The 25,224-nt window shown below is 39.4% G+C and overlaps 1 protein-coding gene across 3 annotated transcripts in view; it reads right to left on the bottom strand.

Moving 5' to 3' along the window:
• UNC93B1 (unc-93 homolog B1, TLR signaling regulator) overlaps positions 1 to 23,789 on the bottom strand; it is a 26,431-nt gene extending 2,642 nt beyond the window's left edge. The window contains exons 1-10 of one of the 3 annotated variants that reach the window (XM_072425038.1): positions 23,743 to 23,789; positions 14,742 to 14,863; positions 11,071 to 11,212; positions 10,245 to 10,398; positions 9,467 to 9,628; positions 6,971 to 7,100; positions 5,798 to 5,891; positions 4,497 to 4,627; positions 2,913 to 3,095; positions 2,203 to 2,476 (exon numbers count right to left, since the gene is read on the bottom strand). In XM_072425038.1, coding sequence (XP_072281139.1) covers positions 2,203 to 2,476; positions 2,913 to 3,095; positions 4,497 to 4,627; positions 5,798 to 5,891; positions 6,971 to 7,100; positions 9,467 to 9,628; positions 10,245 to 10,398; positions 11,071 to 11,212; positions 14,742 to 14,840 — 1,369 coding nt within the window. In that variant the 5' untranslated portion in view covers positions 14,841 to 14,863; positions 23,743 to 23,789. Of the gene's footprint in view, positions 1 to 2,202; positions 2,477 to 2,912; positions 3,096 to 4,496; positions 4,628 to 5,797; positions 5,892 to 6,970; positions 7,101 to 9,466; positions 9,629 to 10,244; positions 10,399 to 11,070; positions 11,213 to 14,741; positions 14,864 to 19,320; positions 19,391 to 22,372; positions 22,471 to 23,742 lie in introns of those variants that run through there. The other 2 variants (XM_072425037.1, XM_072425036.1) reach the window with 2 other exon arrangements.
• Between the last annotated feature and the right edge of the window lie 1,435 nt (positions 23,790 to 25,224).

Below are 25,224 nucleotides of genomic sequence, written 5' to 3'. Positions count from 1 at the left end.
CTCATACTATTATATATACTTTAAAATAAATGTTCTTGAAAAAAATGTACTGCTTTTACACATAAAAATCCAATGTATTGCATTCAATAGTTATTTTGTATTGAATGCAATACAAATGGATTTTGAATTTCCCGCCCCGGCTGGCCGGGACGTACACACGCACCGACGTCACCGGGAACTCCCCCGGTGACTCATTGGATGCAGAAGCAGGAAGAAGAAAGAAGACGGAGATTGCAGCGCTGGATGGCGCGGGACCCCGGCGGATCAGGTAAGAGTTCTATTTACTAACCTTCCCTAGGTGTTCCAACCCCGAGTGTGTCTCGGGGTTACCCCTTGTAGCAATTTTTTTCTAGGGAGGTTAAATTCACTGTGATCATGATCAAATTAATCCAATTCATATGATAATATACTTATTTATTTAAATGTATGTTTATCATGATTCATTATTCCAAGATCAATGCATAATTTAATCAGATAATTATTATATGATTAGTTGCTAAAAAACTAAAAAATCCATAATGGCAAGTTAAAAAATGCAATGCATACGGAGCAGAGGGAGTGTCCCCTTACCCCGCCAGCGAAGTGTCAATGCCGGCCGCGGTAAATAACAGTTTATCATTTTTTTTCTTTCGTCAAGGCCGAAGGGAGCCACAGCAAGGAGGCTGAAGAGCCGCATGTGGCTTTGGAGCTGCGGGTTGCTGACCCCTGTTCTAGATTGTGTTCTGCCTAGGGAGTAATGCTTGGCTACCTTCAGGGAGGAACCCGGCCTTAACAAGGTATTAACCAATCACTGCTCTAGTGTATTTACCTGTTGGGCCTATGGTGAGGTATGGTGCATTTTTAGCCAGGTACTTAAAACAGGGTAAAAGTGTGGGGAATTGAAACTAGGGGGGAGCCTCGCCATGGTTAGAAGAAGATAGGAGACACAGGGCCTCCAGGGCTTGAACAACAGACCTCAAGATGAGTGTGGTCACCAGTGGTAGACTATTTAGCCTCAACAAGGAAGTGGGGGGTGAGCCCTCATGGGAGGGAGCCAAAGAAAAGGTACTTCAGGACAGGAGCCTATATGGGTTTAGTTTGGGGACTGTCACTTCAACGTGGAGATCTACTTTGCAAGTGAGATGCTTCTCTGACTGCCATGGATGAAGAGTTGAGGTTAGCAGTAAATTCCTCCAACCTAAATCTGTACGAGCTTGATTTCTTTATGTCACGTTTATGTCAAAATTCAGCCGCTCCTGCGGGGGTTAGTGCTACTCTGTAAACTGATAGAACCGGCTTAAGATCTGCATTTAAAGAGTAATGATGAATGATTGATTCCTTGAATGGTTTAAGGTCAATATTGTTAAGAAGAGGTGATTAGGGGATGATATGAACATCTTGCATATATATTTATGTATTATAAATAATTCATAAAGCAAATTTTATGTTTTTGGGTGGAGTAAACATCCACACAGAAACATTTTCTTTTTCACAGTTGTCTTTTCCATGAGAACAAGTCCTAGTCCATCTTTACAGATCAATATGTAAAGGAGCTGTATATGTTTTTAGCTCACAAAAAATATTGAGTACTAATAAATATAGGATTTAACACTGAAATATGTTGATCCCAGTAGTAATAATTTTCCTTTAGGAATTTGAAGGCCTAATTCATGTTGAAACAATATGTATGAGTTTTATTTTCATATTCTTTGGATCAGCAGTGGGTTTAGGATTCTGAGAATGTAAAGTGTTTTTTTTCTCATTATGTTATTGGTTGAATGTGATGGATTGTTGTCTTTATCAGCCTGACTTTGTATATACAGTATATGTGCAATTTTGAAGTGACTTTACTATATCACATAGGGCACTCTCTGCTTTTAGAGGGGTTACTTGCATTTATGCCTATAGACACATGTATTTTAATCAAGTCAGCAGATTGCCCTCCATTTACTTATTCTGCCCGAACCATATGCGGCTAACTACCTTGCAGCAGGGTGATTGTCAACTCATGTAAATGATTGGCAATGAAGATCCAAAATTTTTAAAACTATTAAACATAAAATTTGCAGTAGCTCACAGACTAGCCTTAGCTTTATTCGGGCAGACAGTAAAAGGAAAAAAAAAGCACATGTACATAGAAATGTAGAATCCAATTAGAAATCAACAAATTGCCACAACCACGACACCTTATCATCCATATTATTACCCCAACACATTACTTACTGCTGAGGCCAGTCTTATTCAGGGCACTGCCCAATCCCCACAACACGGCGACCAGATAAAGCACAGGACCCTGCGATGGTCCCCTGGGACTTGGACTCCAAAAAAACAAGGCAATCAGGATGCAGATGTGCACTACAGCACCCCCAGCCAGAGGGATTTGGCGTGGTAGACGAAGGAAGCCGAGGGCAAGGGTAGAGAAGATAGAGGCTGATAACCCATAGGCTGTAATTAAATATGAAAGCTTCTCTAAGCCAAGGGAGCACACTCCATAGCACTGCAAAAAAGAAATAAAAGAATATTTATAATAGGGAATGTATTGTTAAGTATAAAGTTAGATTCAGCTGGAATGTAATAAATGTAAATGTATCAAATTTGGCTTCACCCTTCCACCTACTTGCCTGGTCATAATGGTCTCAATACCATTTCAGTAGAGAAGCTTAGAAAGTGGAAAGGACCAGATTTGGCCCAGGGCTGAAGATAAGATTTACACATACCTTCAGCTGTTCATATTTGGACATCAGCTAGAAGTTTTCACTAAAAATTCTACTAAACCATTTTCATGTGCTTAGTCAGAATTGTCCGGGTTTGTTATAAATTTACCATAAGCAACTCTATTGTTGCGGTCAGATGATCAATCACACTACAGTATTTGCCACCATGTTAAAAGAATATATACACATATGGTCTTCTTATATTTGTCCATTACTTACCAGCACAAAGCCTGTACAGGCAAACAAGACTTCAAACCCGCTGTACAAGAAGTAGGGAGCTAGGCAGCGTAAACGATAATCTCTAAAGTGTTTGAAGGGTAGTTGAAAGATGTTTCCCCATCCTATGCTGCGAAGATCGATCTCCTCGGTTGGGCGATATGCAGAGCCACAGAGGACCAAGAACTGGGTGGAGAAAAATATAAATGAGTAAAGGCAAAATTCTAAACCCCATTTTCTCATCTATAATGCCCTCCATAATTATGTACCAACCATCTGGCCTCTTTTGTCCACTCATATTCCTTTCCAAACTCCCATTTTCCAATAGAAGTTTTGCCTATGAACAGACACAAGGTGCTAGCTATTGCCTTAGTTAGCCACAAAAAACACATCTGCTAGTCCCCCGGATTCACATGCAGAATCCAACCATTCATCCACCCAAGTCTGGCCTCTTCTACTCATCAGTTCTGTTATTTGATCAGGATTCCATTGTAGAAGTGTTGGTTGGTTGATTGAACATCTGGAAGTTTTTAAAGTTTTCTTCAGTTGTTGATGTGCATGGACATTGTGGGTGTTCTTCAGCCACCAATTCTTCTCGCCTATCACAGAAATCTCTTTGGCACATGTAACCTGTGTACGACCCATTCATTGTTCTCCTTACTTTTTTTTTACAGCAGTGTTATTTCAGTCCTAGTACTTTGTATATACACAATTTATCTATCATCCTCCAAAGCTATACTCAATGGCTCTCAAGGCTGGAGAAGATACACTTTCTTTGGTGAAGCTGGGTGATTGAGTAAACCTGGAATGGATTTCCAAAGTCATTTGCTATTTTTTAGCAAATGTTTTTTTCACGGACCTAATCCATTTCAGGGTTTTTGGATCACCCATATTCACTGATGAAAATGAATCATTTATCAAATAGGTGGCCATTATACACAGTGGAGAAATGGAACTTTACTTTCAGTGCTCTGCCTCAAGCAACAGTTTCTTGACCACCAACATCTTCAGGTAGAGAATGCCAGCAGCCCATCGAAGAGGTGGAACTTTGTTATAAGGGAACCCATACCACCAACAATGGCATTAGTGTTGACCCAAAACCATGGGCCTGTTTTAATAAAGCTCTCCATGGCTGGAGAAGATACACTTTCATCAGTGAACCTGGGTGATCCAGCAAACCTGGCATGGTAATCTGCTCCAGGATTAAAAACATTTACTAAAAAATAGCAAATGACTTTTATGAAATCTATTCCAGGTTTGCTGGATCACCTAGCTTCACTGATGAAAGTGTATCCTTTCCAGCCTTGGGGGGCATTAATAAATCAGGCCCTATGTGTGAAGGCCAAGTAATCTCTTAAACAGGCTGTCATTGTCAACAAAAAAACATTTCCAGTACTCACAGTGTCCTGGTGACCAGGACTAATCCAACCTCTCAAAAGGGTTTGAAATGAGGTCTAGGATTTAGGTGTTGAGATGAAATTTAGTTTAGTGGAAATTAGCTTGTAAGCAGTTTTTTTTTGCTAAATACATATGCACTATTGCACCTATGGCAATCGGTAAAAGCTGAAAAATACAACTTAATTTTACCAGTAACATAGCCAGAAGTGCAGCCCCCATAAGGACGCTTTCCACATAGATAAGACTGATACTAGGGGGCAGAGATCGAAGGACGGTGGCATTGAACCCCTTGGGGAGGACTCCATGAGTAATTGAGGCACCTAAATGGACAAAAGAGACACAAAGAAAAAATGTTTATAACTAATTAATATGTGAAAATTGTCTTTCATCATTTCAATTTTGGTCACAAAATCTACCCAAAACTGGGTGGGGGAATGTGGAGACATTGATGACTTTTGGTAAAACGTGTCTAATAAACCTCACTTCTAACTTCTGCTGCATCTAAAATCCATCCTCACTTGACTTTATGTTAGCTTGTGTATGTAACATTATTTCCAGCTATGGCAGAGGCTTTAAGCAGAACCATCCTTATAGGATGGAGGGGAAAGGTTGAGAAACTGGACCAGCTCAGGAAGTAATTCCACACTCCAAGTGAAAAGGACTAGAGAGCTGTGTTAGGTTACTGACTTGGTGACAGTGTCTTTCTTACAGGTCTACTTCCAGTTTCAAGTGCCACTGAAGACAACAGGAGAGGTGTTTACTTTGGGCTTGAGAGTTGACCTGATTCACTGTCCAGTAGGCTATTGCTTGGAGGACCTGAAGACACACAGTAGGCATAATCCAATGGCACATCCCAGGTGGGCAGTGCCATTTACATTTTTTACCTGCTGGAGAAATTGATAATTTTGTCTTACATTTTAATAAACAGAATTTCCTTTATTGAAGTGAAATTCCTATCTGAAGGTCAGAAACCAACACTTTTAGCAGTGTCAATCTCCTTGGTCCCCATCACACTTAGTTTCTTCCAGCAGTACCCTACTCACGTAACATTTATTCTAAGTGAAGTGGGCTACTTGACCTATTTAGTTCTTTGCTCATTTATTCTTGTACTGAAATAGGGATTCAATAAACCTCAAGAGACTGCTGTTTTAATGTACCAATACAAATTTAATTGACCAAAAATATTTAAATGAAACAAAGTGATACAATACATTGATAAGGACAGTATGAGCCTGATGTATTAAAGCTCTCCAAGGCTGAAGCAAAGCTGGAATGGATCTAGTCCTTGATTCAAAACATTTTTTTAGCATATAACAAATTACTTTGAAGAAATCCATTCCAGGTTTGCGGTGTCACCCTGCTTCACTGATGAAAGTGTATTCTCTCCAGCCTTGGAGAGCTTTAATAAATCAGGCCCCATGTAACTATTCCGTTCTCCAGCATTTACACTAAACCCTATTTATGACATTACTATGAGCATAAATACCTACCACATTCCTTCACATCAAACAGTGTGTGGTTATATGAATGAAGGAACTTGTCGAGGAAGAAGTACACAGGAAACTGAGACAGGACAAAGCTCAACTGTAAGAAACCAACATCAGATAAAAGTGACATTACCTTATACATAAAGTAGTGTATTTTATATTTTTTTAGTGATTACTTTACTTAATGCATGAGGAATATCCCTAACACAATGTGGCCCTTGAGAACTATAGTTGGACACCCCTGTTCTAATGCACAACCGCCTAATCCAAAATCATTATACTGTTTTTGATTGGAATTTTACTTGAAACCTTTGAGGAAAGGCAGCATGGTGGCTCAGAGCTTGGCACCCAGCATTAGGCCTTTGCAGTGCTAGTTCCCAGGTTCAAATCTTGGCCAGGACTCCATCTGCATGGAGTTTGCAGGTTCTCCCTGTGTTTGCGTGGGTTTCCTCCGGGTACTCCAGTTTTCTCCCACATTTCAAAAACATGGTAAGGTTAACTGGCTTCCCCCCAAAACTGACCTAAGACTGTATTAGAGACATATGACAGTGGTGGGAACATTAGATTGTGAGTCCCTTTGAGGGACAGCTAGTGATATGTCCATGCTATATAAATACTGTGTAATAAAAATAATCTAGTCTAAAAAGTCAAACAGATGGAGTGTGAATGTAAATGAACAAGTGCTAACTTGTGTGTACAAATTTCACCTTTAGCTATTGAGTACTGTAAACAATAAGATCCGTCACAGCAAGGCAGAATAGAATAACACAAAAAAATGTGAAAGAGAATACTGTGTCACCTATTGGCTACATATAAATAAACTAAATATTCTAAATATTCTGAAATATTTTGTTGTTTCCTACAAAAAAAAGGACTATAGAAAAATAGTGCATACACACCACTATATATTTAGAATTAATACAAGATATTAGAACTGATCACGTAAGTAACAAGGATCATTCTGTGTATTCTCAGTATTTGATTGTTGGTTTTCAGGGCTGATTTTGAAGGTCAGATCAATGTATCCTAATGTTCTACTCAATCCTTTTTACTCAATGTAAGAGTTACTAATACCCATAATAGCGTATGGCTGATTTTATGAAGGTGGGGGGGGGGGGGGATTAAGTATAATGATTAGCAGAATATCTACAAGAAAGAGGGTCTGTGTGAACTTACATGGAAAATTGAATAGAAGATACTCTGAAAAATGATGATGTATTTATGGCTGGCTCCCCGTGGGACGCGACGCTGCTCCCTGACATTTTCTTCTTTGTAGTTGACAAACTCGTAATACTTCTGAGCCATCCTGTTGTGAAAAATATTCTTTACAAGTTAATGGAAAAAAATAGTCTATAGTATTTTATGTTAATAGTTCAAGTTGGATCAAAACATAGGTCAGAATGAGTCTTCAGCCTGATGATGGAGCAATGGCCTTTAAGATTATCACTATGCTCGCTCTGCACATGGGCTCACCACTATCACAAATGAACTGCAACAGCAGCAGCCTGGCTCTTAGTGCCCCCCACCCCACATTCAAGTTTGAATTATGTTGTACAATAGATTACATGAGGTTGATGGTAAGCTAAAAAGAGGTTCTTTTACCAAAACATTTGCTGAAGTTAAGCTTTATTATAACAACAAAAAGTATTATTATGTCCTATTGGTTAAAACAAAAACTTTTTATACATACATAATTTATCTATATACATGTACAGGGAGGCAGATGCCCTAGCTAAATACATATGATTCCTCTTTCAGGAAACCTTTACAGAAAGCTTGAAATGAATGCCAAACACTATAGATGTCTTTCAAAGTTGTGTCTTCCAAAGCGGCTCCCTGGTCCCACATGTCTTTAATGCATACAGGCAAATCAAGTAGATTCTTAAATACATTCACTTTTTTCACTTACATGCATTTTCTTTTTTATCCTTGTTCTTGCTGTCCTCCTCTATTATTGAACCTCTCTGTGGATTCAGTTTTCTGATCATATACATATTTATTGGCAGCTATTATATCCGGTAGCTAGAACTGTAGTGATGTATTGCTTCTGATTGCAGCCAGCAATACATCACTTTTTAGAAATGAAATGTTGCAACACAGATGCATGGGGGGGTCCCGATCTGATTTCCACTGAGCAGATTTAAACCTGCTCCCCCTTTTTTATAAAAACTTATTAACTGGATTATTATATTAAACAAACTAGATTTGCTTTTATTGCACAAAGTATATGGAGCTATTAATATGGAACAACACAGAATACATATCCAAGGAGCATCCAATATCTATAAGGATCAAATTAGTTACATGGTTACTTAGGTTGAAAAAAAGACATATGTCCATCAAGTTCAACCACTAGGGAAATAAACATATGCCAGATAAAATCCTATAGACATAGTTGATCCAGAGGAAGGCAAAAAAAACCGTTATAAATCTGGGTTCAATTTGCTCTAACTGGGAAAAAAAATCCGTCCTGATCCTGTGAGGCATGCAGATGTTCCCTGGGTCAATATTCCCTTTTATCTTTACTTTAAAAGTTTATTACCCAGTTAAATTCTGTGCTTCAAGAAAAACATCCAGCTTTTATTGAAAACAATCTATAGAATTTGCAGAAAATACTTCCTGAGGGAGCCTTTTCCACATGTTCACAAATTTTATGATCAAGAATCCCTTCCTTATCCAGAGATTAAATTTAGTTTCCTCAAGACGCAAAGAATATCCTCTTGTTCTTCGTAATGGTCTCAAAGTGAGTATTGGGCAGAGGAGTTCTTTATATGGACCATTTATACATTAATACAGGGTGATCATATCCCCCCTTAAACATCTCTTCTCAAGGGAGAATAATTTCAGTTTAGCTAATCTCTCCTCATAGCTGAGCCCCTCCATTCCTTTTATTAGTTATTTGCCCTTCTCTGATTCCATGAGGCAATCTGATGTTCCCTGGATCAACAGTCACTGTTATCCTTACTTTAGAGCCTTAATACCCAGTTATATTCTGTGCTTCTAGAAAAACATCCAGCTTTTTCTTAAAGCAATCTATAGTAGTTGCTGAAACTACTTCCTGAGGGAGCTGATTCTACATTTTCACAGACCTTACAGTGAAGAATCCCTTCCTTATCCAGGGCTTCAACTTCTTTTCCTCCAGACGCAAAGAGTGCCCTCTTGTTCTTTGTAATGATCTCAAAGTGAATAATTGAGAAGCAAGTTCTCTATATAGACCATTTATATTATATTTTTTTTCCTGTAAGAGCACATCGGACTGCACTTCATGAGGGGTTTCCACTTTCCTCTTGATCAAGGGTGCAGGTATTTTATTTTTTTATTTATGGTCATCGCCAGATCTGACAGGATAGATCTATGAACGACATCAGGTTCTCATCTGAGACAAGCCCGACCGTTCCTATCGTCCATGAATCATCTGACATGTGTACATAGCCTAAGCTAGTAGAACACCAAATCATTCTAACCCAGGGGAAGACAGCACAGGCAATAAAAAAGAGGAAACATGCTTTGTTTTTATGATTCAATCAAAGGAATGTGTGTTATTTATGTACACAGTGGTTAAATGCATTCTTTATAGTGCCTTTTTTAAATTTACATTTAAGTTTACATCACACTCATTTGTATTTATCTACTCTATTTAAAAACATACAAGCTTTATTTTTCCCAACATACCTGGTAATGTAATTGCCTATTGATGCCCAGAAAGGGACGATCATGACTCCGATGACAGTTGCTGATGGAACAAGGGTGTAATACCTTTCCCAGTAATTAGTAGAGACAAACAAGGCATAGATCCCTGATGACAGGAACAGCATCCACTTTGTACCAAAAAATCTGAAACAGAAAATAGATCAGTATTCTCCCCTGATTTTTTTTTACTCTGGGTAGGAATAAACTGTTGGCATGTTGTGGCCCTTGTATTGTGACTTAACTTTTGAATGCAAGGAATCAATTCTATCATCCTATTCATCATTATTTAATTCCATGACATGATTTTGTTATAAAGTTATTTCAAGGGCACCCCCATGTTAAGGAGTTAAGAAACACTGATCTAGTGATCTAAATTTTTACTGCTTTTAATGTTAATCTAAAGATGACATAAAAGTTGGGGAAGCTATTGCCAAAGGACACTTGCATAGATTCAGGTTTGCATGAAGAAAACTCTGTCTCCATAGTGGTTAGTGCAATCTACCAATCTATTTGAGCAACAGCAGTAATGGCTGAATTTCACATGTAGGGGAGGTCGAGGTAATGTCATATTATACAAAGATAAAAAAAATAAATGTTTAAGGTATCAATAAATAAATATATATTAAAGTAGACATGACACTACGCCATTGTTTACTCCACTGTAAAAGATGGTAAAATTGTTGGTTGACCCTGCATCTACATGATTCTCAGAAAGGTAAGTCCATCTGATGAATTTATTGACCAGCTTCTACCTACTAACCTGATAAGAACAGGAGTATACAGCAGTGCTGCAATTGGGGTCACATTAATTCCCATCAGCATCTTGTTATCGATGTCCTGCAGACCCATATTACCATATTTCACATCTCTGTAGGTTTCATCGTAATGTAAAATCAGCTGCATCTGAAGAAGCCCTGAAACACAGACAGGCCAATGTCACAAGATCATATCACATAATTAATACCAACCTTATAAAAAAACAGAGGAGTTCAAAAACTGCAGGCCTCAAATAGATGGATAAGCTACTTTTTACACAGTACTATCTGCATGTACAGCCTGCTGATGCTGGGCCTACTTCTTTGACAATCTGCAACAGTTGCTGTCTTCAGAACCAAGCTGATCATATTGTAGCTGAGTATTTGTGAGATCAGCTTGCTGTTGCAGGGCATTGACCCCCATTAGTGCAGTGGCAGCAGCAGCACAGCTTGGTCATGAACACACCATTTTCCTTCTAACTGCACAGTGACCAGCTCTCTGATTGACGGCTAATGCTAGTTCTTCCTCATCCAGTCTGAATACCGCTATGCCAAGGAACATAGATTTCAGATATATAAATAGATATTGTACAGATGTACTAAAACTAAGATGTTCAATTGACTGTAATAACTGTATTTAAAACCTGTCAGAGTTCAAAAGTTAAAATGTGCTTAAAGATGGTCATCCCTTTGGCTATAGCAACCTCATCTTGCCATTTATTCTCTTCTGATATCCTAATGTCAATCTGATTGGTGTCTATGAATAACAAGAACAACATTATCTTCCAAACTTTCCATCATGAGGGCCTACAGCCCAGGACTTTGATGTACCTAGATATACGCCGTACGTTATGGCAGCAGCCAAGCTTGCAGAGACAACACTCTTTATGGTCATTAGTCTTTTCCGGCGGTAGTATCTCTTCTCTTCTGCTTCCTCATTATAATCAGCTTTGTCGCCCAAGATCTCCTCCATCTGTATGGCAAACAAAGTCACGTCTCAGGGTAACAGAACATTTTGTTATTCTCTAGCAACACAAAAAACAGACTTTACAAGTTTTGAAAATGAAAAACCTTGGGGGTTTGTTTACTAAAGGAGATTGGACATTCACTACGCAAAGGATAATTCACTTATCTCAGTGAATGAAGTGCACATGATTGCTGACTTCAGCTATCTAAGCAGAAGTAGGCAAAAATCACATTTTTAAAAATGTTTTTAGCATTAAGGTCTTTGTTTAGGTTTTATGTCTACACTGTTCAACTATATTCTGGTCTCCCAATTGTACTTCTTTGTCATCCATCTCATAGGCTCCTGATGGAGACAGTGGTCCTGACGTATGAAAGCTCCCCAAGGCTGGATAGGATACACTTTTATCAGTGAAGCTGGGTGATCCAGCACACGTGGAATGGATCTGGTCCAGTATTCAAAAGGTTTGCTAGCAAATAGCAATTGATTTTTAAATATCCACTCCATGTTTTCTGGATTACCTAGCTTTACTTCTGAAAGTGTATTCGCTCCAGCCTTGGAGAGCTTTCGTAAATCAGGCCCTATAAGTGGCTGTTTCAACAATATGCAGGCATGGTCTAATGTTGCCACTATCAGAGAGCTGGCCATGAGAAATGCTATTCATTAAATGGTTGCAACATGGCTGCAGAAGAACTGTAATAAAGAGTGCAAAAGGTGAAAATAGCAATTTGTTAACCTTGTAATATAATTGTGGATGTGAACCCTAAAGCAGAACTACTGGTATTCCCTTTGAAACAGGACTGACTGGTTCCTTGTACTGCTGAATCTTCTTTTTTGAAAAAGTGTAATTTTGATAGATTTTTTTCAAATAATAAACAAAACAAAAAAAGAAACATAAGAAAAATGTATCAACAAATAAACAAAACACAAAGTAATAATTTAACAATATCAGGAATAGCAAACATATATATAACTCTTGTAAAAAAATGTGTATCACAGATTTCAGTAGAAAGTAGTATAACACAATATAATCATTCTGAGTAGGAGGTAGCAATAAAACTGAGACATTATTTCAATAAGCTTACAGCAGTAAACATATCTAGCGATACAATTGTCTAAACATGAAATTTCCAGGCGAAACGTGGGCAAAGAGAAGAAATAGGAAGATAGGGGGAAAGGGAGAATGTACAAAGAGGACATCGAGTGGAAGGCAAATATATAGTAATTAATTGGAGGAAGTCCCCAGTGTTACTTCCAAGGAAGTAATGGGAGGAGATATATTGGCAGGGCCTAACTGAAGATTAGTAGTTATAAACTGGAACATATTTGTGGCCGACAAAAGATATGAGTCCCAAGGGGCCCAAATTTTCATGAATTTTTCATATAGATCATATATTCTGGCTGTAATGTTCCATAAGCTGAACCTCTTTTATCCTAGCATATAAGTCCATAATGTCCAGGGGTAAAGTGGATTTCAAATGTCTAGCAATAAGATATCTGGCTGCATGCAGTAAGGATGTGACATGCTAATATTCCATTCAATTTAGTGAGATTAGACATAGGTAGGCCCAAAAAATAGGTAACTACATCCAGTGATACCGGAATTTCCACTATGTCAGGAAGAAGAGAGTTGACCTTTGTCCAATAGGGCCTTATGAGCGGACATGTCCAGAAAATAAGGTATATAGTGCCAACCTGTGTGCCACATCTCCAACACACATTGCTAACTGTCACACTTACCTCTTCCGTGCTAAAGCGCAGATGCGTCTCTCCTGCACATGTGGGCAGTTCTGACTCTGGGCGTGCCTACCCTAGCAAGCTTTATCAGCTTCGCCGGCCAATCAAGAAATAGCTTTTTAATCACCCCTGGCTATTTAGCTAGCTCACACACTGCACTCTGTGTTCGTGCAACGTGTCTCCATTGTGCCGAGCCCCTAGTTCTGTGAGCTAGTTCCTGTTCACCTGGTGCTTAATTCAGTGTTTCTTCTGTCCAGTTCCTGCGTTAACCTTTCGTTGTCCAGTCTGTTGGTTCCCAGCCAACTTCCCTGTGCTGTTCCAGTGTTCCTGTCTGTCTGTGGATATCCCTGAGTCACCTGTGCCTCCTGTTGCTTCCAGTGTATCCTGTGTTCCCTGTGCCCGCAGTGGCCCCTGTGTTACTAGTGTCTGTCTCCTGTATTCCTGGCAATTGACCCCTGGCGTGTGACCTGACCTCTCTTGCTTGCTGCCTGCCTCGACCCCGGCTTTCCTCGACTATCCTTCTGCTTTGTGATTTGGTACCGTATTTTGGCCACCTTGGTGTGCCCAAGGACCGCAACCTGGCAGTAAACAGCGGCGCAACATCCTCACCATCCAGATCCAAGGTGTCACAAAGGATAGCAGTGCTCAACCCAGAATTTTTTTTAAGCCGGGTGGGAAGAAATTCTTGGTGGGTGGCAGCCCCTGTATTGTGACCAAACTCTTTAGAAACCACTCAAAAACAGCCGGGTGGGTGCTGAAAAGTGCCGGGTGGTGCACCCAGCTAAAAGGGTCTGGGGAGAACCCTGGATAGGAAGTTATGAAAAACCAACTCTGACAGCAGAGAAAGTTCATTTTCTTGTAATAAAAATCTCTAAAACAAGCACAGACAACATTTAAACCTTAGAAATATTCTAACAATGACATCATCTCAGGAAAGGAAGGGGGTATGGCTGGAACCACAACTGGTCTTTAAATTTTAGTCTTTCCTTGCAAATTTGTTTCTGTTAGATCATGCTTTGTAAGTGTTTTTGCCTTTCTAAGGATCAGCTGTAAGTTCAAAGTGTATCTATAAACATTTTGTTCTCCAGAATAGAGAAATTTAGAACCCCTGTCAGAATGTACTGCTATCTGGAGCTCCATTTAAGAGATTTTGACTACAATTAAATCTTGCAGAATTTCCAATCCAGCGACTTGCAGTATCTTTGTTTCCTTTTTGCTGTGTTTTCCCTCTCAGCATTTCACATGAGACTGAACAGCTGAAGGGGATTTGGAGCTGTGCTGCAGCTGATTAGTGGAATGGTTGCTGATCAACCCCATGCTGCCATTAACTGCTGGCTCCTTATAGCCTGCTTTTCAGACTCCAGTGCCTGTTGTAGTCTTTACTGGGGCTAATATGTGCTGGCAAGTTTCTCATGTGATTTACTGTTGCTGACCATTGCCTGTCCCCTGTCCAATCGATTATACGCAAACTGGACGGACCTCTGGCTGTGACACATACTCTGCTTGTGCCTACTCCCTCTGTACTTCGTTTGGTGGACTGATCGCCCATGTATGACTTTGGCTTTGTACTTGCCATGTAGTTCTTGTACTGAATAATCTGTGGGCCCTGGTCCGCTGCCAGCCCATCCCCAGATTCCATTCTTTGTGCATTAGGTCCTGGGGGCAACTGTATGCTGGGAGACGCAACCAGTCTCCCGAGACTGAGCGGGGGCTTTCTAAAGGCGTTAGATTGGGGGACTGGCTTCTGGTAAATACTGGTGCTGACCAGGGCCTTACAGGAAGTAAAAAAATAATGACTAACCTGTTTATTGGCACCATCCAGGTCTTCCCGCTGGGCAGGCAACACTTCAGCTATATCTGCAGCAATCCCATTAATTGAAGCATCCAGATACTGGGCCATGGTCAGAATCACGGAACAGCCTACTATAAAAGAAAGCAGTGAAGTGATCAATATGACATTTTTGCATTCAGCAGTAACTTTCAGCACAAGTAATTTTTTTTTCTAATGTTCCGCCTTGACTCAACTTTCAGTCCATTAAGCAAACTGTGGGAAACAAAGGACTGTTTGTATTGTCCACAGTGAGCCTAAGGTTAGGTATATAATATACTAGTAACAATATTCATGCTAAAGTTAAGAGTTCAGAGTAGCCACTTTCAACAAGACTGTGGAACTCCAGGCTGCTAAGGGTTCCTCGAACTGTGACAGGTTGACATCCCATTTGATGGTTCTGGGGCCAACACCACTTGGCATGGCTCGCTGCATGAGATTTTCAGGTTTCTATAAAGTGTTCTTCTAGCCACCACTGCAGGAGGGGAATTTTTTTTTTACTGGCCACCAATTCAAGGGCCTTTTTACCTTTTGACCAACGAATAAGTAAAATGGGTATTAATTTTGGGTCACCAAGTCCTGAAAATTTTTTCAAGGGTTCTTCAGGTGTAGAAAAGTTAGGGAAAGTTGTTTCATAAAATTTGCCTATATCTTTGCTCTTGTAATTCTCTAAAACTAGAGATAAGCAAGACTTACAAGCTTTTCAATTTGAAACAAATGTAGGAAAAAAAATCAATGAGACTTTTAAGACAGTTAACACAAAACAATAAATACATAAAACTATTTTATTAGCAATTTATTTCATTTAAAAATACATAACACAGAACACAAATTAAAAAAGTCTCCATGTTTTAATATTTGGTTTCAGTATACAACTTTGGCTGGATATCAAGGTTGTACTAATAAATATAGCATATAGCCACTTATAACCAAGAATATGATAATAATCTTAATTCTGACGTGTTTCACAGATTAAATCTGCTTCATAAGGGATTTGTTGTAAACAAAATAGAAGTAGATATCTAAAAACATTAAATGTGAACAATATTTTATTACAGAATGTGATATATATCATGATCACAAAGAAAATCAAATTATAAAGTACACATACCAACAAGTTGGTGCAACTTAAGCCTGGCCAGGAAATAATAAAAGAAGCATGGGAGAACGACAAAGCAGGTTTTCAATTTGAAAACTTTTGCCTGAAAAGCTTACAATTTCAACATCGGAAATAAAGAACCACCTATAACACAGTGCACAGCAGCGTCAGAAAAGGCAATAGTTTGAAAAAATGATTACCACAGCCTCCTTTTAAACAAAAGGGTGGGTTTACAGCGTCAATGTTGTCAGTGTGTGTTGGTGCTTTTTAGGGGAGCTGACATTGTAGTCCAAAAAGAGTTGGGCATTAGGCCATATCCCAAATGGAAGTAGCCTTTTTTTATCAACAGCTTGCTTATTAACCTTACAAAATGGAGAGACTTGAATAAAATAGGGTTCACAGTGACAAACCCAAGCAAATTTTGTCATCTTTATTACTCAATGCTTCTCTCAGAAGTCAGCACAAAGCAAGGTCACAAGCAGTCTAGGGTGGGGTACAGGAATACCAACATGTACTTAGGTGTTGGAACTTCACTACCTTGGTGATGGCCTACACGATTTAAGCTTTACATAATAATGACATTTGGTGCTCCATCTACTGTCATGACTTGGCTTGTATGTATGATGTATGATGCATGTATGACGGCCCTTAATGATAAAAAGTCAGACAGATATAGGAAAATACACCAATAAATACAACTATTTATCTATTAAGAAAAAATACTAAACGTGTCATCAAAATACATGCTGTATTAATACTTGCTATGTGTGTATATAATACATACTTGCTATGTTTCAGTCTCTTGTAACCCCCCTGTACACTAGTAAGTTAGGAGACAGAAGGGCAGTACTTAGGGCCAGTGTGTGCTTCATATTCTAAAATGAAACATGATTACATCTTGGGAAAATGGAGAAATGACTTCATCAGTCTGTTCCTCTTCCTTTACTGGTTAATCAAAGGATGGAGCTGAGGAAGTGACAAAGTTGTGCTGCAAAGTGAAGTAAAGGGAGACTTGGTCACCAGTGTGGTTATGGTCTCTAGCACAGCTGTGTATACCTTTGAACTGTGAGCTAGGCTGAAGGACAGTAAATACATATGAAGCACCTTGATGGAATCATTCCAACAAATTTGGCCATCATTCAGGAAAGTCAAGTCATAAATCTTTGACCTGTATGAGGACAATGACAGAAACTGTAGTAAAGTTTTTTCCTAAAGTACCAACACAGCCTGTGGAACCTAAACTAAAAGATTCTACATCATAAGAAACACTCTTGTTAAACAAATCGGAATCAGCTTTGAGGATGTGAAAAAGAAGTAATGTAAAGTGGAAGAAAGTGCTGGCTACTGGAACATGGAGTATTTCAGCACCCAGCAATCATAAGGAAATACCTCTGGCTGAAATGATCACTTAGCTGATGGTATCTGTGTCATACTAAGGAGTGATGCGAGACATGGAGCCTTCACATTGATAAGTGACCACTGGTGTGGGCTGTGGACTCTTTTATTACCCCCATTAGCACCAATGCCTTACTCCTAGTGAAACTTTTACTTTAGAGTCAAGAACCAAAGTACAGCCAAAGCCAGGGGTCCAGAGCCCACAGTAGCGAGGGCCATCGACAGGAGTCAAAAACCAAAGTACAGCCAAGCCATAATCAGCGGTCAGGAGCTAGATAATAGCCAGAACCAAAGTCAAGTGGTTAAGAACCAGTACAGTTGAAGTCAAAGCCAGGGGTGAAAAACCAAATCACTGCTATTAATATGTCACATGACACAGTAGGGAACATGGCAAGTGACTGAAGTGTTTTGGTATTTTTAAGGAAAAAAACATTTGTAGTGAATTAAAAAAAAAAAAAAAATCAAATTTACTGCTTTCTTTTATGTCTAAACATGGTTTCTGGCTGCAAAAAAAAACATGTACAGTATGTCCCACATCCCTAAAGACTGCTGAGAGTTTAGTGTTTTTTATGTATCATAGCATGTGTGGTAGACTTGGCAGTGAGATAAGGAGACAGACAAGGAACAACTACTGTACAGAACAACTAAAGCTACGTACACACTTCCAATTATTATCGTTGGTAAACGAACGACGAACGATCCTGCACGATCGTATAGCACCAATCCTGTACATACAGATAACGACACAATCGTTCGTAGATATTGTACACACAATAGATGCGATCGTTTGAACGATACAGGAAGTTACGTGCACCACAGGAACGTTCGTTCATCACGCATGCTCAGACCATGGACGATCAATGAACGATCGTACACACGAACGATGGTCAACGATCGTCGTCCAATCCGATCCGCCGGTCCGGTCGTTCATTTCCAACGACTTTCCTCGTTCGTCGGCGTCGTTGGTTACTTTTTTTACGAACGATTTTTGCCCAATCGATCGTTCGTTCGTCGTTCATTTTGAATGATAAAAATTGGAAGTGTGTACGCAGCTTAAGTAGTTAGCAAAACCTGCATACATGCTAAGCAAATATGGCTGTCCTTAAACAAACTGTAGATAAATTGGATTTGTTGGCAATCTTATTATTAGGAAAAAAAATAAGGCTGATATATTTTCCCACAAAAGGTGGCAACCCTACACGAGAGTCCAAGTAAAGGTGTTCTTTATACCCTATATGTCATATATAGGCTGCAGATCAGTTATGGTACCTGCTTCATTGATCAACTACAATTTTAATAAACATCAGTTTTTGATAGTGGGAAGAGGTTTTAAAGAGAGAATTAAATTGCTGTCTTTGTTTCTGCTTGTAAGATGAATTTTCTTTGTCCCAGTGATCATTATCACCATGATTAAAGGTGATGGGGGGTCAAAATTCAAAATTTTAAGTGGTCATCAGAATAGGTTTAAAATCTTTTTATTGCATACACCAACCCAACAGGTGGAGTTTTTATTATCCCCTACTCTTTATAAATTGAAAAATAGCCCAAACGCTAACCTGCACGCTAAACGCTAAACTGCTCATTCTCTCTTCTCCCACACTACTCCAATATCCCAGTGTAGGGCAATACCTGCTATGAAGGGGCACCTAACTCTCTACCCTTCCTCCCATGATGTAGCACTAGGTGTCCGAGAATCCAGTCACCAGACTAATGCATTGGCACAAGGTGGTAGATAGTCCTTGGCCCTGTGATCATCCTTTGCTGAAGCTTACAAGGAGCCCCTTGCTTTGTTCCAATGGACAGGGCAGTGGGACATTTCCATTAGAAGCTATTAAATGAACCAATTACCTGGTCATGGACAAACTAAAGATTCCCCTTCGATGGAATTAAACAATAGTGCATCCTATTTCTTTCACAAAAGAATTTATTAAAAAAAAAGGAAATCTGTTCCACTTTGAAGTGTGGACTGACATATAAATTAACTTTTTTTCCTCCACTTTTGCATTGCAACAAAATACAGTTCTCTAGCATGTCACTCACTGCTGTCTCTCTGCATACCTGTCAACTTTGTGAGATAAAAAAACAAGTTCTCTTTGTCTTTTCTTCCTTGCATTTTTTTCTTTGATTCAGGTCATCTGCCACTGGTATAGAAGGTGAGGGGAAATTTCCCTAATGGGGCTACAGAGGGTAAAACTGTCAGGTAGTTCCAAAACTTCTCCACTCTACCAAAAAGAAATACAATGCAAGGGCTCACATCCTGGCACACACATGGAAAGGCACACATGCAAGAGTGACTAAGCTACTCTTTTAAAACACAATAAACTACAGCACATAGATGTGATTCAGACACATGGAAATGGAGGCCCTCTGCCTGTGGTCTTGATGGTTGTTGGAACAGACCTTTCAAATCTGCAAAGCTCTGTCTTCACATGCCTAACACAGCCAGAGTCCCCTACTTTACCAAACCATTCTTCCACTTGCAAACAGAAATCAGGAAGCAAATACAAACCCCATTATCATGCACTGTACATTAAACAGGCTCTGGACCACCTTACTCAGATACAATGTCAACCAATTTTATGCATCTTACAGGTAAAACATTGGAGATTAAAATACCAGGACAGATGGTGCTCAATGCACATTATTAGACAACTAAATAAAATGAATACCAAAGACTCAGCACACTCACCTCTGCTTAAACGACCCCCTCCACAATAGCTTTTACATTTCTCTTGCCCCTTCTGATACACTCTTTAAGCATATATTTCCAAGTGTCATACCCTCTGAACCAATAGCCTCTGTGCATAACTGGCCCTGGGGGCCCCTGTTGAGTGAGGAGGGTCAAAGGCCTTTGTGCAGAGGGCACACTTTGTACCTCTCACGTCCACCAGTGTTCGGCACTCTTTTTGCACATACTGCCCCATCATTTCATATGAACACCTGCTGATCCATCATATTGTCTTCACTTCTTTTCCCCTGCACATACTGCTGCCTTATACCCGCTATAATTTTTCTCCTGTACATACTACTCCAATATACCATGCACACTCCTCTCCTGCACATACTGCCCCACCATACTGCTCACACTCCTCTCCTGCACATACTGCCTCTTTGTATCTTCTACATTCCTCTCCTGTACATATTGCCCCATCATAACCTATACACTTCTCTTTGGCATGTGTTGCTCACTGGTATACCCTTTGTACTCCTCTCTTGCACATAGTGCTACTGAATACCCTCCACACACCTCTACTGCATATGCTGCCCACCAACATACCTGTTACACTTCTCTCTTGTTTGAAATTTTCCTAACTTAAAATGGTACCTTTTTGCTGAGGAGATACATGGGGTTCAAAGCGGTTAGCTTCGCTAGGACATTTTTTGGTCTCAATCAAACTTTGGCTGTACAGTGGTACCTTGGTATAAGTTCGCTTTGGAATATGTCCAACTTGGTATAAGTCCTGTTTGGACACGAAAAATCTTTCTTGGTATACAACCCTTGCTTGGTATACATCCTTTGTGCTAGAATTTGTATGGGTCAAAATGAGTCACAACACTGCACGCTCCCCTTATTTACCTCTAAAAACAAAGCCACAACTGCCTACGACTGTCAGTATGTCAGTTGCTACCATTCAGTGAACAACCCGCGCTCTAACTCTCTGTGAATTACATACCATCTCCTGTTCCTCCCTTCTCAGCACCATCCTAGTAGGCGCTCGACTCTTCTCAGCAAGGTAAAGTGAGGTTAAATTTTCATGTATTTCATCTAATTGCTTTTGTATTTATGTATTTTAGTATTAAGTAGTGTTAAAATTATTTTCTACAACCCTATCAATGTATAGTATGCCAATAACAATAGAATTTTTTTTATGGGAACGGATTAAATATTTTCCTTTTATTTCTTATGAGAAAAATGTGTTTGGTATAAGTCCTGTTTGGTATAAGTAAAAAGGATCTCCTGTATCTCCAAAGTGGTTGTGAGTAGGGAATCTGATGTCGTACTGTGTAACCTGTGGCCAGTCCCTTGTAGCAATGGGAAGAAGGGCAGAGGCCTGAGACACTTAAAGTGTACCTAAACTTAGAATTTTCACTTTACATAAATGGTAGACAACCCTTTTTTGTAAGGTAAATATTGTGTTGTTTTCGTTTTTTAGGTGATCCAGAATTAGGGGGTGGTGTAGCACTCTTTTTTTTTAAAGGAGCCTTTTGCGCAAATAGAAAAGTTTGCTGATCTCACGCATGCGCAGTGAAATCTGCAATTTTCTTTTTATCCTACGTCACCTGATCTCGCGCCTTGATCGGGTGACGTAGGATGAAGGACCAGGAAGAGGAGGAGAAGATGGCAGCACCTGGAGCGCCAGCTTCAGGACGTCGCAGGACCAGATGCAAGACACCCCTGGATGAATCTGACTGCCCTGCAGGATTAAAGGTGAGTGTATTTTTTTTTTTTTTTGGCAGTTTTGAGTTTAGTTTCTCTTTAAGAAAGGCTGGTTGGGGTAGGCTATTTTAGACAACATTTTGATGTGCACCAAGGGGTGGAGATGAGGGGCAAGTTGATCGAAGTTGACAACCTTGCCAGAAAAAGAAACCAAAGCTAGGAGAAATAATTAACACATAGAGGGAAGCTGGAGTAGTAGTAAAAATGTAAAATTCACAAGAACAACTTCAAAGTTTAATTTTGCTTAATGATGCCAAAAACTGCTGCTCTGTCCTACAAGGGATCACGTTTAACAAAAAAGTTAAATAAGGAGAAAAATAAAGAAAGTTTCACAATCAAAATTGTCTTTCTATAACAGAAATAGGATGCAGCAACAACCCTTTATTACTACAATACTTAGTTATAATTCTATATATTAATAATCTAATATTATTATTAATCAATACATAAATATTATAGTAATCATCATTGAAAACACTAAACGCTGTGCTTTAATATAAACAGCTAGGTTTGCCATGTGGTTGTTCTTCTCTCTCTCATTATCACACTGCAACCAACTGACCCTCCAACACCCCAGCAGCTATTGATTTGTTAGATACATTATAAAGGTTTGTTTCATCAATCAACTTCTGCCACATCCTTTGATCAATTAAACATTGACAGATACATTACCTTGGGACAATCACAAGTCTCCGTTGCTGATTGAAAAGTTGGTCTTCCTTATACTGAAAGAGGAAGCTAGAACAGGGGTGGGGAGTGCAAGCTGCAGGAGGAGGAGTACAGAGACTGGGAAATACAACACATTGGTGGCTGATCTGCTTTCACTTCCCTCCTGCTGTTCCTCTTTCTTTAAAAATATCTCCCCCCCCTCATGGGTGATACATATATTTTTTTTAAATATTTATATTATATTTTTATATTATATTTTATATTATATTATATATATATTTTTTATGTTTTTGTGTTGATTTTTAGGATTGTATTGATTAACGTCTTCTCACTCATAGTTTGTACTGGTTATGTATGCAGGTAACCATTTGCAGCCCCTATATATGGTACAGCTCCACCTAATATGTTGGTGCTTTATAAATATAAGATAGTAATTTTTAACAAAGTTTTGTCAGGGGAATGGCTTGTCGTCGTGTATTAAAATCACATGAAAATGATTGCATCAACCTTGCCCAACTTTACAAGAAGTTTTCACTATCCCTGCTGCTGTTAGATTTTCAATTGTTTTTAAACGATGGAGAATGTAATATGGAAAAGTTGGAACACATAAAGGTTGCCAGGAATACTGAAAATGCGTAAATGTATGGTCGGGAATTGTAGGAGACAGATCTCACTGATGGAATACTCAGATAATATAAGAAGCCAAGAGATGACTCAACAAGGCTCCAAATATAACTGAAGGGTTTGTTCCTTTTTACAGCCTATTTCTCGGCAAATTCCTCTTCCTCCCTACACTATGGGAGTACACTGCCTCCCACTGCCTGCGCTGGTGAACAATGCTCTGTTTAAGGGAAATCTTTCTCTAAATTCTTCTAAAAAGTCACCATTTTAATAGTTTGTGTTCAGGTTTCTCATTTGACTCAGCACCATTACCTGAAGGTGCTGCAGTGACACATTGCACTCTCAGTATGTCCTCAGTCTTCTTGTTTAGCACAGTTAGGTGTCTATCAACCTAAATGAGGACATCCTGTGCCATGAATAGATTACTGCAGGTAACAGTGATGAAGCGGAGATCACTAAGGCTTTTGGTCTGCTGGTCTTTCTTAATGTGTCCTTGTTAAACCTATATTTCCAACTCTAAACTTCTTTTGATTTTCCTGGAGTAAATTCTCTCCAAATGTAACAGCGATCTCCCAAGAGGTCTTTCTGAGGTGGTTTAACCAACAAGTATCTTCCAAGCTCTGAAATACCAGTTGTGCATTGACTGAATCTTAAAAACAAATAATTAAACACCTCTGTAGAAGAACACATGGCTGAAACTGATCCAACTACCCTGTACACTAGGGAGGCACACTGACCCAAATTCCACAAACCTGAACAATAGTCCACTGTGAACGCATTCTTTTTTTCCAGTCAGAGGTCTAGAACTTGCACACTTTCTTACTATAAAAAAGAAGAACCCCTTTTATTACAAAGCAGATATAGAAGATACAACATGTTTGGTACTTCTGTCTTAGTAAAGAGGAACTAAACTAAAAAAAAAAGTCATCATTCAAAGTCTTTTTTTCCTGGTTGATGGCTTTTTTTTATTTGCCTATACTGTATGTCGTATGTTAAATAAAGCACGGCTATATTCCCCCACCATCACAAATAGACCCATACACCAGGGACTGTAAAAGATCACTGTTGAGATGGCATCAGAGATGTTGGCTTTGGGGGATGAAGTGGTGATCATTGCTGTAGGGTGGCGACAAAAAGTTAATCATATGCCATAATCGGCAGGTATGCTTTGAATACTTGTCAATCATGGCAAAAGTTCACCCAAATTGTATTGCTGTTGCAAAGTTCCCTCCATGTCCTATACAGTTAAATGTTGTCAGCAGAACTGGGTGGGTTTCAGACGAAAACAGGCTCTGGACAAATAAAAAGTAGGGTCCAAATGTACAAGGACAAGAAGTGAAAGTAAACCTTGAATGGCAGAAAAAAACTAACCTTCCCTTATCTACCCCCCCAAAAAAAAAGAATTGGTAGACAAACCTATAGGACCACCAGCTTCATCAAACCAATTATATAAAAGACATAGATGTATACTTACCTGTCTGCTTGCCTCTGTCGGCAAGTCTTTCAGCACTGTAGGTTTCCGACACGTTAATGTGTGTTGACTACCTGATTCCTCACCACAGCCTTCTTTCAAAGTACACACAGTTGCCCAGGGCCTCAACCTTCTCCAGAGCCCCGGTTTACATAATAGAAGGGTGTACAAAGTCCTGGAATGGTGTGCATTTGAAGCCCCCATTTGCATTTATTTTATCAAAGGTCAGGTATTTTGTCCAGGGCCCCTTTTTGTCTAAAACCATCCCTGTACCTGCCCATGTGGTATGATTTCTCCCATTAGCCTGATGGCTATAAGGAAGGCTATACAGAATCAAATCCTAAATAAATATCAACTTGCAAGCAGAACTCTAAGACATTTGACCAATCTGATCGATATTCCAATTGGTAATTCGGTGCTTAACCCAGAATTTGTTTTAAACTGGGTGGGAAGAATTTGTAGGCGGGTGGTGGCCCCTGTATGGTGACCCATCATCTGGCATCAATGTGCTTGCAATTGATGCAACTGGGACTCTGTAAAATGTGGGGTCTCTAGGCAATGTTCTACCCTAAAACCAGCCCAGGTATCAATGCTGCTCTTTGCACCATTAGAAGGTGAATGCTTGGTGGTGATGTCCCTGATTGCCAATAGGCATCATACAACCTGGAGGACTGAGGACACCTTGTGGTAAACAGACATTACTGCAGGGGCAGCTCTGAATTAAAAATAAGTTTTGCAGCTGGATCTGCCCTTTATTTTCAAA

The sequence above is a fragment of the Pyxicephalus adspersus genome, chromosome 10 (assembly GCF_032062135.1).
Source record: "Pyxicephalus adspersus chromosome 10, UCB_Pads_2.0, whole genome shotgun sequence".
Classification (NCBI taxonomy): Eukaryota; Metazoa; Chordata; class Amphibia; order Anura; family Pyxicephalidae; genus Pyxicephalus; species Pyxicephalus adspersus.
Note: the sequence above shows the minus strand (reverse complement) of the source record. Positions and strands in the feature narration are given on the sequence as shown.